Raw genomic sequence first — 15,746 nt, forward strand, 5'->3', positions numbered from 1 at the left:
TTTTTAGGATGTTAATTTCTCAGAAGTCAAATTACAATTAATGTTTATCTTAAATATTTAGTCATTTTCAAAGATTCCAATTAATGCTTTAATTGCTGAAAATGCAAAAGACCCAAATCTCTTTTCTTTACACTGGAGGTAAGCTGTACATTAGCATCTCTCATGAGAGTTGATATTATCTACAGAAATGGAACAGATGGTCTGCACACATGAGGGTTGCCACACATTAAACACATTTAACACTAAAGCAGAGCTTCTGCCAGGGATCATTTTGTTAGATCAAAATAATGGCCCATAAAATACCCTACCATTCAAATTCTAAATAAGTTTAACAAATCTAGCAATCTATATGTTTTATCTATTTCGACTTCAGTGGTACTAAATTCATTATTGTTGTTTTAAAGACTAATAATTTTGCTTGTCAGATAAAATCAGTGCATAAAGTGTAACTTCTTCCAGTAAAACTATTATTCAACGTGAAACAAAATTACGGTATCATTAAAACACAAAGCAATTTTTTTGTGACAACTGGACAATAATCTCTCCAAGACAAATATAAGCCTAATGTCCAAACGTATTAATTTCAATCTTAAAAAAGCAACCTTTGATCAAGACTACTGTTGCAATTACTGTAGTCTATCAAGACAGCCTTGCAGTATGACCGCTGCTTCTTCAAGATGAAATCAGGTGAGAAGGCAATGAGATATAAAAGGTACTTACTGTGTCTGAAGATTTGATGGGATGAGAGTTGGAGCTATGCAGAGAGCTGTGGTTATGGGAATTCTCTTGAGGGGATATACTGGTCCCTGAAAGAAAACAAAAAAAAATGTAATGGAATCAGAAATCATACACCAGGTTACATTCTACCTCAAGGCTGGCAAGCACAGTGCTACATACATATACACTTCTGCTTTAAACCTCAAAATCAAATTTTGCATTTCAGTTATCACTAGCCTCAAAACCAATCCTGTATATCAGGGGTGCCCACACATTTTTGCGTGATGATCTACTTTTAAATGACCAACTCATTAAGATCCACCATCTAAAAAAAAAAAAATGCTTTTTGGGACTACTGCATGTATCCATACATGGAATTCATCTTCAAATTAATGTTCAATGTTGATATCATCCAGTTTTAACACTAAACCAAAAACACCTAAAGCACAATAGATTACAATAGACAGGGCATTTACCTTATTCTGATGACTTGCACTGAATGGAATCAGACAGTTTTGCATAATCAGGGCAGTAGCTGCTGGTAGCTAGACTCAAACACTGCTAGCTTTGCAATTTCACGCTCTGTTCTCAGAAGCCCTTGGAGGGCGCGAACCTAGTTGTCATGGCAACTGATTAAACAAAAATCTCGCCTGGTCAAAATTTACTCGTCAAGTTCAAGTCAGACAGAAAACTAAAGGAAAGACATTATATTTATTTTTAGAAAATTTTTATGAAAGCACATTTAAATTGTGTGCAATCTACCAGCATTGCATTTGCGATCGACTGGTAGATCACGATCGACGTATTGGACACCCCTGCTGTATATCAACAGCTCTTAGCACTTGAGCTTGTTATCACTGTGTGATGCGGAGACACGTACACATGTATTATTTCAACAACACCCATTAATCACTGTAGGTGCCATTTCAGTTTGCACCAGCTCCCATATAAAACTGATGAGAAATGCAACCTCTCATAAGACCACACTAGCATGTCTTCATGTTGCAAGATTTTGATATCAGAATCAAAGTTTAGATTCAGCAGTCATATTGTAATTCACAATGTAACATTAAGAAAACAAGAGAAATCATTTGTAGCTCTGAATTTATCTGGTAATCTTGTTGCAAGAAACCACTCAATTATGAAAACTATTACTGGTAGTTATAATTGTATGGCTATTGTCATAAGGCTATCGTTTAATTATCCACAATGAACAGTTCATTATAATGTTTGCACAAAAGATCAAACTGAAATAAAATGATGTGAACCCAAAACAGGTGTGCTATCAGACAAATTAGAAGTGTACTGTGATATTAGTTATTTCGACAAAACCCTAATAAATAAGCAGAGCTACTGAGAGATAAAGAACAGCATAATGATTTATAATAGTCACACTCTTGATGCCACATCCGGCATTCTCACAAAATCAGTAAGTACCTACAAAATAACTAGAAACACAAAACTTCAGGAAGACCACATTAGAAGATTTAAGATACGAGAAGGATCAAGAATGAGAGCAAGCCAAAAGTATAAGAACAGCCCTGCAAACCCCACAGCTAACCATCAATCCTTAGAAGGGGCATTTTAGCTATACCAAGCTCATGTTGCAGACAACCCTTAGGGATCAGACTGTTCTCAATGCCTCAAGAGAAAAAGGTGTCAGATCTGTGCCAGGAACAATAATATAAAGCTACTGTTAGGGAGGAAAAGACTAGATTCTCTGGACAGGTTAGTGGAATTAGAAGGTTAGACAGTTATTCAGAGTTTTGTTTGAGGCACTTGGTAGGATGTAAACAAGATGTACAAAAGCTTTTCTGTGCATTCCAGATATTGCTGTGAATATATACATTTTTTTTGTATTGGACACACAAAAACTAGAACAGGGGTTGGTCTCTTTACATGCATTTCAGATGGTCTCTTCCAAACTACGCTGCAAACTGGACCACGTTTCATGCCGCAGGTTAAGTACAATTAAAGTATTATTAGAGTGGAGGTTAAGAAAGCAGCTATAAAATAAACACAGCCTTATAAAACCAGTGTTTTGGGAGTCTCTGGAATGGGAGTGGAGGAACCAGAAAACCTTGTTTTGTTTTTGCATTAGGAAAATATTACAATATACATTAAAAAAAAAAAAAATAAAAAAAGATAAAAGCAACTAAATAATCAATTAATTAATTAACGGTGTCACTCATTTATCCAAGTTTTAGGTTTTAGAAAATTTGGTGAAATAATTTATATAAATAAGAACAATAAGAAGTGGTTGGTATTTCTAACTGCAGAATTTCCATCAACACCTCAGTCTATGAGACATCTGCAGAAATATGGAACAAGGCAGGCAAGTTCCCCCAACTCCACATTCCATCAACTAGCATATTTAAAATTGAACCTTGGATCAGCTGCTGCCGTTTGCACTCATTCGCTTAACAAATATTTTCTCACAGAAAACTACAAGAAAATATAATATCCAAGAAATGAATTATGCTATTAACATATTTCAGCAACCTTTTAACCACATTTCAAGTGGATTCTTTCTAAATGACTTTCGAAAGACTTCTGAAATGGCAGATTTGATAGATCTGAACAATGGTTGATGCAAAGCATTAATACCAATATTCATATAATGAAAACATTAAACAAAAGGCACACACCCAATAAGCAAAATAAAAAGATTTATATTTTTTGTCCTCAGAGCAAAGTCTTTGTTTTTTTTTTGGGTTGGAAAATCTGCATTCAAAAAAGGAGAATAATCTTCACCAACCTGCCATCTTAGTTAAATCTTAGTTTTAAAACAGGATAGTCTGGATTTAAATGAGATTTGAAGCAGCATATCCAACAGATATTTCAGCCACAACTGTACAACTTAAATGTAGGCTGCTTGCCACTTTTTCATTGGAAGATAGTGGATCTATTCAGCAGCAAGATCTCGACATTCACATTTATTTCTCAATAAGTAACAAAATGTTACGTTTAGATTTAAATGCCTTTATACATAGTAGTAGTGTTTTGTTAAGATGCCCACTGTGAAGATGAAAACCTTGAAAATTAATATGCCAGCTTCACTGAATAAGAATTCACTGAAGAGGTTCAAACAAGCAGGACTGACTGAATTGGTGTTTTGCAGCATGCTATATTCAACTAGTTAATTAAGAAAATAGAATCAATAATATTCAATGTGAGAAGAGTAAATGAAATAATTTATAATCAGACTCAATATAGCGAGCAAGACCAGAAGAATTTTAATAATTCCTTTAAAAAATGGATAACTGTGAAACTAAGGACTAAACAAGCAAATGGAATCTATGGAAACCTGAAGCATAGATTCTGCAGGTAGGGGAGGTTTGAGACTCATCTTTAGTCTCATTTCCATGCCTTACATACCAATTTAACTGCTAAATGTCTCTATTTATATCCTTAGTTAGATATAAAAGACCCAACTGCTGCATTTAGAAAATGTGAAATAAGTGTGGGTAATTTTTATGACTAGGCCTGGACAGAATATTCCGACTTGAAATCCGTGCAGTGATCTTGGGGGGAATGTACAGAAATCGGTGTAATGGAAATGGAAAAATGCTAAAGCAGAGCTGGGAGTACTAGACTCTTGAATGGTGGATTGAAGCATAATCAAATTAGACCAAATATTTAATAAACATACAAGGCGTTAGGATGTGTTGAACTCTGTGAAGGACTGGTGTTCCAATTCTGCAAAATTTCTGCAGAGTCTGCTATGACATTTTTATTTATAACTATGACTAAAAAATATCTTTACAGGACTATAAATAATGCGTTCAAAGAGTCCAAGTTAAATTATTTAAAAAGGTATTTCTATCAGAGATGTGTCTAAATTATTTGCAGAGTTTGTCCGTTTAACACTGAACGTCTACAAAGCAAAAATCATTTCAGCAGCATAATTTAAATACTCCACTTCTTTTGTGGATCTTGCATGAAAGAAAACTGAATTTTGCAGGATATCACAATAATTACATGGGTGATGTAAAAAATGGATCATTCACTACATAGGACTGCACCGGCAGACAAAAGTAGACAAAATAGTGAACATCTATCCCTCAAACATCGAAACCCCTTTCTACTGACTTGAGTGTTTTTTTTTTTCAAGCTGCGACTTGAAGCCTTGTTCATCTTTCTACTCTGTCCCATTACACTCTCCTGCCTATAATTACATAAATCATAGCAGAGATGAAGGAAAATGCAGGATGCTTGTAAGCTGTCAAATGTGCAGCTTTATACCAAAGGCAACAATATGCTCAATATTTACCACAGACAATTGACTTGTGCTTACAAAGATACACTTATTAACGAATTAAGATTTATTAAGAAAAACATAAATAGGCAAAAAGACAACGATCTAAGTCTCTCCTGGTCTGCGCTCTTACCTCCTTCTCGGTCTCTTCCCCGGTGTGGGTGGATTGCTTTTGCTCTGCCATGGCCAGCGCTGTCCATGTGTTTATTGTCTGGACTGTCTGATCGCCGCAGCACCTTGCACGGTGGCGTCGCATCGTTGTCGCGCATCTTCTCATGTCGGTGATCGGGATGACTCTTGGATGAGTACTTAAGGGTCTGTCGAAACATAACGACCCCTACATTGAACTCTGCAGCACAATTACTCTCTCGCGTGCAATGCATTTGACAACACACACTTGCCACTGTATTAATTCATAAGTTCATCATGTTTGTGTCATGACATGCTTTGTACGTCATTGCACGACTAAACTAAGCACAGAAAACCCTATAACCATAACTCTCCCAGTCTTATATACAATCAAACATATCATGTCTATATTACAATCGTTCAATTGAGATTTGATTGAACTCACTTGAAACTATGAACTCGATTGTTTATACATAAGCTCTTGTCATTTAATTAGCAAATCAGTATCCGACTGTTTCTCTAAAAGAGCTAAAAAAAAAAAAAAACAATAGAAGTGATGAGGGGGAAAGGATTTTTATAATTAGTATTCTAGCTGTAAATATCTGACAGACAGGCCTGAGCTAGCCACTAGCAAGCTAACGTTAGCCTGTTAAAATAGCTAGCATAATAGAGCTCCGTTAAAACAAGATACATTCGACGGTGAATTGACTATTATCAACGCAAATCTATGTATATAATTTAATATAAATGTGTGTGTCATTTTAAGTATAACTCGTAGCGAATGAGGCACTTTTCGGAGAGGCCTATACTGCCTCAAAAGCCTGCACTAGATTACCCCCTTTTAATCTTATTTGTTGCAGATCTACCTGATAGGGCTGAGAATCCCTTCGGTCGGTACACCTACAAAACCAAGAGACAGAGAGGAACCGTTAAATAAGACATTCATTTGCAGTGACAGAAATTGCAACAGCTGAATCGGCTTCCTTAAGTTTCTACTTATTTTGGTTTGGCTAAAAATGGCGGATTGTCAAAGCGGAGAAGGAAAAGGAGGAAAATCGGAGTATAAAACTGAGCTCTTTACCCATCGCCGAGTCTTGGTTGTTTCCTTGCATACATTACCATCAATGCCGTGTTAGTGTGTGTGAAGTAGATGTGAAAGATTGGCGACTAATTTTGCTTTTTGAGTGGGCTATCGTCGTCTCTATGGCATATATTCTTTCAATAGTTCTGGCTGGTAGAGTCGCTCTTCGCCTATGCTAGTCGGAAGAGCGCCCTCAGTCCATCTCCCACTCACACACACCGAACTCTGCCCCTATCTACAGCACAGCGAAGCTCAGCCTTCAAGCTCCTCAATACGGGCTATTTAAGTCAGGTTCGGCTAAACTCGGCTACTGTCGATTAATATCGCATACAAACTTTATTACTGGAAGTTCTGACCAACAATTTTTTGCTGGGCAAGACAATGAGTGGTATTTTCCTAGACAAGTCTTATAAAGGTCAGCCCATATTAGAACAATAAACAGAAAGTCTTCAATAATAATTTATTCTATTGCTGCTGTTGACAATCCTTCCACTTCGATAATTACACCTGCAGGGTTGCACCAGCTGTGCGTAAGTTCTCACGTAAATTAGGACGTAAAGGTCATACTAAGGGCTTAGCACAGTGTCAGTGCTTCATTTGGTTGCACCACCTGTAAGACTTGACTACTAGGTTGTTAACTCCAGCAACACCAAAGCTTTGAAAACCGTTGCACTGTGTAGTAAAAATCGGTCCCTGTTAGCATCTGCTGGTAGATGCTGGAATTACACTACCCGATGGCAAAAACCATGTTTCTCCATAGACAGCCATTCAAAAATAGCCATATTTTATGACGAAATAAAACATTTATTCAATAACTGAATCTAAAATGAAGTAGGGACAATAAATAAATAAATACTAATACGACAGGCTAGAAAAATAGACATTTATTCATTTTAATATCTATTTCGTATATGTTGAAACCAGGGCCATAGCCAAGGGTTTGAAAATTAGTGAGGACCACGGTCCAACATTTTCTATACATCAAAATTAAATATAAAAATGAAAGGAAATAAACCAGTAATAATAGTGACATATTATTTTAATAGCAAATGCAGTTAACAATATTAATACTGATTTTTTTATTTATTTTTTGTCACATAGAAATGCACATTTGAAAATAAAGCATTGATTTTGAGTTGGGCAGCAAAATGTACTCATATTAACTACAGAAAAGGTATTAACAATTATTTAATGGTGCACACAGTAATTTTTTCCCCCTTTAAAAAAGTTTTACTCCTGAAGAAATGAATTATAATTTTGAAATATATGTATAAAATCATTAGCACTCACATGAGATGAGATGAGGACTGTAGTCATATCAGTAACCTTATAAAAGCTGTTTTATTCTAAATGTGTCAGGGGTGCCCTCATGGGGGCTGCCGTTTTAGAATCACATGACCATCTGAATACCACTCGCTTAATCTCAGTAACTATCTTGTTATTGGACACTTTCACTCTTGGATTAAATTAATCATGGTTGATTGTGAATAGTGAATTTCTACAATGGCAACTGAAACTGAAAACTGTTGATTTTGAATGATGCTGCATCCACACCACTAGGTGTCACTGTAAGTCGAAGATGACATGGACAAAGAGTTACTGAGTGTAGCTACCTTTAATTCACCCTTTTAAATTAAAGTTCATTAGAACTAAACATATTTACAAAGGAGAAAAAGTAATAACTTCATACTTAACTCATGAGTGTCCAGGCTTTAAATTGTTTTGTTAAATTCTGCTTTGTATTTGCCTTCATGACAATTTACCATTGTTTGTGCATAGTATCCAGAGATTGTCTATAGTATTAGTTAGATCATGTTAAACACAGGTTAAAAAAAAAACACCATAGTTAGATGTAATTATTGTATGTAATTAATTTAAAAAATAAATAAATTAATAATAAAAATCTATGAAATTTGTAATAAAAACAATATCCTAAACGCATGTAGAAATAATAAAAACAACCTCTATAAAAGTGAATTTTATTGCCCTAATATACAATATTTCATATTTTTGTAGGCTAATAATATTAACATTTATTACAAATATATACACGATTTCTGACAAAATACCAGTTCCCTTACGACTCAGTCCACTTGACATTGCGTTTATTAACGCAGGAGAGTGCCTCCATACACAACCTATTTGAAACCTCTCTACAAAAACAGCAATATTTTAATATTAGCTATGGTGTTTGAGCCCCGCCTGTTTTGGTGCGAAACTGACCGCTATAAAAACAGGTGAACAGACACCATTTCCTCAGAATTTCTTTATCTCTTGTCTCAAAGCCCGAGTCACGGATGGAATCTTCACGGCAGCGAGATGACTCTCCGCCTCGTCGCTTGACGCTTAACTGGTGAACGGACCTCAGCATTCTGATTCTCCACAGCGCGTCGGCAGGTGTAGAGTATCCTTTAAAAAGCGATCGTTCAATTTGGATATGAAAGTACGCATCCTTCAGATCTATCAACGCTTTGATTGTTTGTGTGATATAAATGTACATTTTATATATATATATCAGTGGATGATGCTGCCACCCCTCACCCCAGCGTGGGTGAGGAATGCGCACGCACCACTGATGGGGAGATGCTCTGCTTCCTTACAAGGGCGGACGAAGAGCTTCACCCTGACTGGTCTCCCCCAGACGAACCTATCCAGTCTCATCTCGATGAATGATTCCAGCAGTCTGGACGCCGTCATACGGCAGCATCAATTCTTCCACGAAGTTCATAGGGAATTATTAAAGTCCTGGCGCATGACCTTATATGGCGTGCAGTGACGCCATTCTCTTTAATGTGGATCATGGGAAAGAAAACGGTTATGCCTAATTAACCCCTGTGGAGGAGCCTCTGCCCAGTGAGTAACATGTACATCCTTCCAAACCATGTAGACAAATGTCCGCACTTGCGTGAAACAAGCTGGATCAGCACTACACACAATGGTGGTGGTCCAGGGCAGAAATGAGTGATATGGAAAAAGCCACTCTTTTAGATGCTCCAGTGTCTCCAGCCGGCCTTTTTGGCGGTTCTATGAATAAGTTTGCTGAGCGTTATGTTGCAATTCAGCAGCAGTCACAGGCTATGAGATACTTTATGCCCAAACTGAGTATATCACAGCAGGTTCGCCCTTGCTCTGATTCGAGCCAGTGCCCGGCTAAAAGCCCCATACCTGCTGCCTCACAGGCACCTGCTTATCGACACACGCAGCAAAAGCGCTCCTGACGGGCACAACCCTTTGAAGCGGAAAGCAGAGCCTGCGATTCTCTCCAGGTCTGCACCAAAAAAAAAAAGGCTCGATGGAGAGACACAAAACACTGTTCCCCATCTCCCCACTATTTTTTGTCGGAAAAGGAATATTGTTGTTCACAATATTGTTCAAAATGTTGTTTCTGTGTCTTGCAAAAAATGCATTAAGTGCAAAAATGAATACTGCATTCGTTGCAAATGCACAAGATGCTCACACATTCTCAATAAAGAGCCCTTTTTCCTCTTCAAAGCACACACATTATGCACAACCGCTTCCCTATAGTGAGGGTTGCATCGTATCATTCAGTGAGCAAACTAAATTGCCCTCTTTCCCATTATGCGGATGCGTGTCGTGCCGTAACGGGTATTTCAGAATGGGTGCAAAAACGATCGAACATGGTTATATGATCCAATCTTGCACACCGGCCACCCCTTTTCAACAGCGTTCTGTCTTCCACGGTTTCGTCCGAAGACGCACCAGTGTTACGAGCCGAAATACACAGTCTCATCGTGAAAAACGCTGAAAATAGTTTGTTCCAAAAAAGACGGTGGGCTTCAGCCCTGTGATATTTAAATCGCGCACTTACAAAGTGCTTATTGAAAATGATTACTCAGAAATGGATCTTATTGCATGTAAGCCCACACGATTGGTTTGCATTGATAGATCTGAAGGATGCGTACTTTCATATCCAAATTGAACGATATCACAGGATGATTGTGAGGGAACAGCGTATCAATTCATAGTCCGGTCCTTCGGACTGTCTATGGCTCATCGCACATTCACAAAGTGCATCGGTGCGGTTCTTGCCCCTCTGAGGCTGAATCTTGAACTACCTCACCAATTGGCTGTTACTGCCGCAATCAGAGGCTTTGTTATGCCAATGCAGAGACTTACTGCTTCAGCCATTATACAGTGTCAGTCTCAGTTCAAACTGGGAAGAACATTTCCACTGAATCTTGTTTCAGAAAGCATTGGGATTTGTGGCGGCAGCATCCACTGTCATTCCATTAGGTCTCTTACACAAGAGACCTCTTCAGTGCTGCCTGAAGCGGTGTGTGCTACGACGTGCTTGGTGCCAAGGACGCATGCGCATCACTATATCCCACCACTGTATAGCTGCTTTAGCATCATGTATTTTACCAGCGAGGTGTCGCACTGGGGCAAGTGTCAAGCAGTGCCTAAAGCCATCGGCTGTATTTCTAGCCTTAAAGGCTTTCAGTCAGAAATAGTGAGCTGTCATATCCTGGTTCGCTCAGACAACATGTCAGTTGTGGCATATATAAACCGCCATGGCGGAATTCTGGAGACTTCACCCTCAAACTGTATTGAGGATTTGGGAAATATCTGGCAAAGCAGAAATCGATCTATTTGCTACAGTGGAGAATACCCACTGTCCCCTCTGGTACTCGAAGTCCCAAGTTGTCAGGCAGAAAGTGGTGACCACAGATGCTTCCAATACAGGTTGGGGGGCTGTGTGTGATGGACGCCCAACTTTTGGCACCTGGACAGGTGCGAGGAGGGCATGGCACATCAACCGCTTAGAGCTATTGGCTGTATTTCTAGCCTTAAAGGCTTTCACTCAGAAATAGTGAGCTGTTATGTCCTGGTTTGCTCAGTCAACATGACAGTTATGGCATATATAAACAGCTAAGGCAGAAATCATTCACTGCCACTGTCAAGAATGATGTGTCACCTCCTCCTATGGAGCGAGCATAATCTCTTCCTGAGAGAGACATATGTCCCAGGCCACATGAATTACGGTGCAGGCCTCCTTTCACACTGAGGGGTGATACCGGGCGAATGGAGTCTTCATCCTCAAAATATACTGAGGATTTGGGAAATATCTGGCAAAGCAGAAATCGATCTATTTGCTACAGTGGAGAATACCCACTGTCCCCTCTGTTATTCGAAGTCCCAAGCCCTGCTGGGAAGAGATGGCACACAAATGGCCGGCGAAATGCAAATAAGCGTTTCCTCCGGTATGCCTGATCCACTTTGTCATATGCAAAGTCTGAGTGGACAAGGAAATGGTTTTATTAGTTGCACCCAAATGACTAACCAGCCATGGTTTCCGGAAATTATGGAGATGCTGTACAGCTCACCATGGGAAATACCACAGAGGAGGGATCTCCTCTCTCAGGCGCAAGGCACAATCTGGCATCCCCAGCCCCTACTGTGGAACCCGCATGTGTGGCCCCTGAACGGAGCGCACTATACATGCCAGAACTGACATGTTCAGTCATGAACACCATCCACAAGACACCTCTACTGATTGGTGTCTCTCACACAGCAAGGACCCAGTAAACTGCCCCATAAATGAAATTCTAAAATTTCTTCAAGAGCGATTAGACACAGTACTCACCCTGTTAACGCGTGTATTTAGTGTATTTAGCAACTATATCTGTGTATCACGCACACGAAACCGGTGTCTCTTTAGGCAAGCATGATTTAATCATAAAGTTCCTTAAAGGAGGAAGACGATTAAACCCACCTCGGCCGGCTACAGTCTCGACTTGGGACTTAACTTTAGTCCTAAAAGATCACGCAGGGCCGCCCTTCGAGCCTTAGGACTCTGTTGATTTGTGCATGCTCTCCATTAAGACTCTCCATCAATGATGGCTCTGGCCTAAGTAAAACGGGTAGGTGACATGCATGTATATCTGTCGACAATTCATGTCGAGTTTGGCCCCTGTCTTTCAAGAGCTACTGTCAAACCCAGGAAAGGCTATGTACTCAAGATCCTGACCACACCCTTCAAAGCGCAGGTGGTTCACCTTCAGACCTTCTTCCCTCCTCCATTTAATTCAGACGAGGAACAATCATTGCATTAGTTATGCCCTGTGCGGGCACTACACGCATACGTTGAATATACCCGCCAGTTCAGACAGTCTGAGCAGCTCTTTATATGCACAAAAGGAATATCCGTCTCCAAGTGAAGACTTCTCATTGGATTGTCGATGCAATAACCCTGGCTTATGAGTCGCAGGGTCAGACTTGCCCAATTGGTGTTACAGCACACTCGAATGGTGTGTCCTTACAAGACATATGTTATGCAGCAGGTTGGTCCTCGCAAAACACATTCCCAAAGTTTTACAACCTAGACGTAACGTTTCTTTCTTCACAAGTCCTCTCTGTTTAGAGCACTTGCTTTTCATTGGCCATATATGCACACACACTGGGTTCATAGGGAGTTAGTTCATACTCAATTCAACTTCATATACAGACTATAGTTCATATATTCGTTATGAGTGCTCTCTTCCTGGCCATCACGAGGATCACTCACTGCGGCATGCTCATGGCCATGCCATAAGACTGTGCCGCCATGTTTCCTCTCTGGGAAGTTATGTTGCGTTGTGTGGCGTGAAGGGATTCTGTTCCCCATATGCGTTAATAAACACAATGTCAAGTGGACTGAGTTGTAAGGGAGCGTCTTGGTTATGTACATAACCTCGGTTCCCTGAGACGAAGGGAATGAGACATTGCGAACGCTAGCCACACTACAAGATTTCTTGAGGCACGAGCGATGCGCTCCTTGTTCTCAGTCAGAAATTCTGAGGAAATGTTGTCTGTGCACATGTTTTTATAGTGGTCAGTTTCGTGTCAAAAGAGGTAGGGCTCAAACACCATAGCCGATATTAGAATATTGGCATTATTATAGAGAGGTTTCAAATAGGTCATGTTTGAAGGCACTCCCCATATGCGTTAATAAATGCAATGTTTCATTCCCTTCGTCTCAGGGATCCGAGGTTACGTACTCAACCGAGACGATTTTTGATTTTCAAGTCTGAGCCATTCCAGAGTTCTAACCCTCTTCCTCCAGGCAATTTCTTCAAAGCTTATGCTGTGTGCTTTGCACTGACGTGCGGTCTGGGTAGGCAAACTAGGCACTGCCTACCCTGCCAAAATTCAAAAATAAAATGTTTATTAAATAATAAACTTGTATTTGTATTTTTACTTTTTATTCTTGTGATTTATATATGCAATATGTGTGTTATTCCAATTGTTTAGACGTTATGATGACAAATGTAGCAGTTACGCATAATCAACTAAAAACAAATGGTAGAATAAGCAGTGCTTTTACGGTCCATTCATTGCAGACGACACGCGGAAAACCCATGTTACGCATGCGCACTTCGATCCTGTATTCACAAATCTGCTGTGCCTTTTGACGTAAATATGTTATGCCCGTAATCATATCCGTTACGTGTCAGACATGGACCAATTAAAATCGAGATATTCCTGGACATTTGCATAGCTAACGTCATTACACCACAGCTAGCGTACATGCCTAATCCCCGCCAAATTCAAAATCAAAATGACAGCACCGGCCGTAATCACGGAATTAAGAATTTTTTCCAAGCTCGATTTTAATTCCAAATATGAGTTAATTGCAAGAGGGAGGTCTACGCCAGCCTTAGATTGACTAGTACAGCAAAAGGGCACAAAAATTATCCGATCATTTCAAACTGATTGGTATGTAAGAAAAGATTGGCTATGTGGCTGCGCTAACAATCAGCGGCTGTACTGCTATCCCTGCCTGCTTTTTTCAACCAGTCGGACTGTTTGGACTTCAGCGGGATATTGTGATTTGAACAACCTGCCCGCAGCTTTAACCAAGCATGAAAAGTCGTCGGCTCACATCCAGTGTCAAATTACACTGAAAACCTTTGGAAAATCTCGGATCGACCTTGCACTTGACGAGCAAAGGAAGCTGTATATAACCTACCACAATGAAAAGGTAAAGGATTGTTGTATTGTATCTTCTGTTATAAAGATGAAGATTGCACATAAAAAAATAAGCACATAATGTTGTAAAAATAAACAACTTATGTTCTGTTATATGTTCTGTGTTTTGACTACTGAATTTTGTATAATAATATCTAATGAAGATATATTAACAAAATCGTATATATTACATATAACACATATATAAAATACATACATTTCTTGATATGCCGCGAGATAACGTTCACTGTGTGTGTGTGTGTGTGTGTGTGTGTGTGTGTGTGTGTGTGTGTGTGTGTGTGTCTGTGATAGAGAGAGTGTACACGATATACATCCTGAATTTTTTTTTTATTTTATTTTTTTTTTTTATTGACAAATAATTCATCCTGATTTTTACATTTATTGATATGCCGCGCTTGTGCGTAACGTATTATTAGCTTAAACAATAAATCAGGTAATCTGGCTTTCATAACTCAGTGCCTAGCCTCTTTAAGACATCACCGCACGTCACTGGTGCTTTGGGCCATTATACTGTTGTGCTGTGATTTTTGAAAGAGCTCAACTTTGGTCTCAGTCCCAAAAGCTTCTTCCAAAGGTTTCAGATTTCATCCCATGACTAGCCTACTAGCAAGCTTCAGGCATTTTAGACTCTCACAAGTTGTGTCACAGTTGTGTCCTGATAGAAAATCTCCCCAGACAGAAGTGACAGAAGTTATTGCTGATCCAGCTATTTTTTTTCTCCCATTTTGTTACGACAGTAGACTGTATAGTGTTGGGAATTAGACTAAATCTTTTCCAATATTTGCATCATTTCCAAACAACTTGCTTTTGAATATCCATACAGCATGCTAGTCTTTATGACTGCAACAGAAATAATCTCACAATTATTACAACATTAGAAATAAAACAGTCCATATCTGCAGCTTATATGACATTATGCTGTAGTAGGTTAGGAAAACTGTGTAGAAAACAGAATTTGCCTTACATGAAACTGGTATAAACAGTATACAAAATATAAGTCACGCAATCTTTTTTATTTGAATGTTTATTTATATATTTTTAACAGTATATCTCTGTATAATCAGTTATCTCTCTTGTTGAAGACAGCACACTGTTTTTGTAACAATGGAATGAAAGCAGGTGCATCAGCACATTGGTTGTCTGTGCCCTTTCATTTGATATCCTGGGCATAGATGGTGTCTCTTTACAGATACATTTTCCAGAATGTGTACACTTGCAAATGCAACATGGCAAACTATTACTGTAGAATACTTAAGTATTGCCAATTTATCTTTGATGTATTTTGACAAACAAAAACTTAAACAAAGTACTTCATTAAAAAAAAAAAAAAAATCATTTGGACCCTTGCATCTGTCCCCCTTATGTGTGATAGTGAATATTAAATACAAGTTCAGTTTACATTACTTTTCACTGACTGTATTAAGACTTCTTCAAACTTTTGCATGCTACATTGATTTAAAAAATTGCACTGTTAGTATTTAAACAAAATGTTAATGTTGTGCACTAAGAAAGGCAAAATGTTATAGCCTCATGCACAGGGATTTTATTACTATATTTCCAGGCTTTTCCAAT

The 15,746-nt window shown here is 38.8% G+C and overlaps 1 protein-coding gene across 2 annotated transcripts in view; it reads right to left on the reverse strand.

Moving 5' to 3' along the window:
* The window catches only part of LOC127633293 (WW domain-containing adapter protein with coiled-coil-like), a 49,902-nt gene extending 43,510 nt beyond the window's left edge, over positions 1-6,392 (reverse strand). For both annotated transcript variants that reach the window (XM_052112303.1, XM_052112302.1), the window contains exons 1-4: positions 6,186-6,392; positions 5,971-6,004; positions 5,109-5,292; positions 721-806 (exon numbers count right to left, since the gene is read on the reverse strand). In XM_052112303.1, the coding sequence (XP_051968263.1) occupies positions 721-806; positions 5,109-5,292; positions 5,971-6,004; positions 6,186-6,226 (345 nt within the window). In that variant the 5' untranslated portion in view covers positions 6,227-6,392. The remainder of the gene's footprint in view (positions 1-720; positions 807-5,108; positions 5,293-5,970; positions 6,005-6,185) is intronic.
* Between the last annotated feature and the right edge of the window lie 9,354 nt (positions 6,393-15,746).

Source organism: Xyrauchen texanus, chromosome 40, assembly GCF_025860055.1.
Source record: "Xyrauchen texanus isolate HMW12.3.18 chromosome 40, RBS_HiC_50CHRs, whole genome shotgun sequence".
Classification (NCBI taxonomy): domain Eukaryota; kingdom Metazoa; phylum Chordata; class Actinopteri; order Cypriniformes; family Catostomidae; genus Xyrauchen; species Xyrauchen texanus.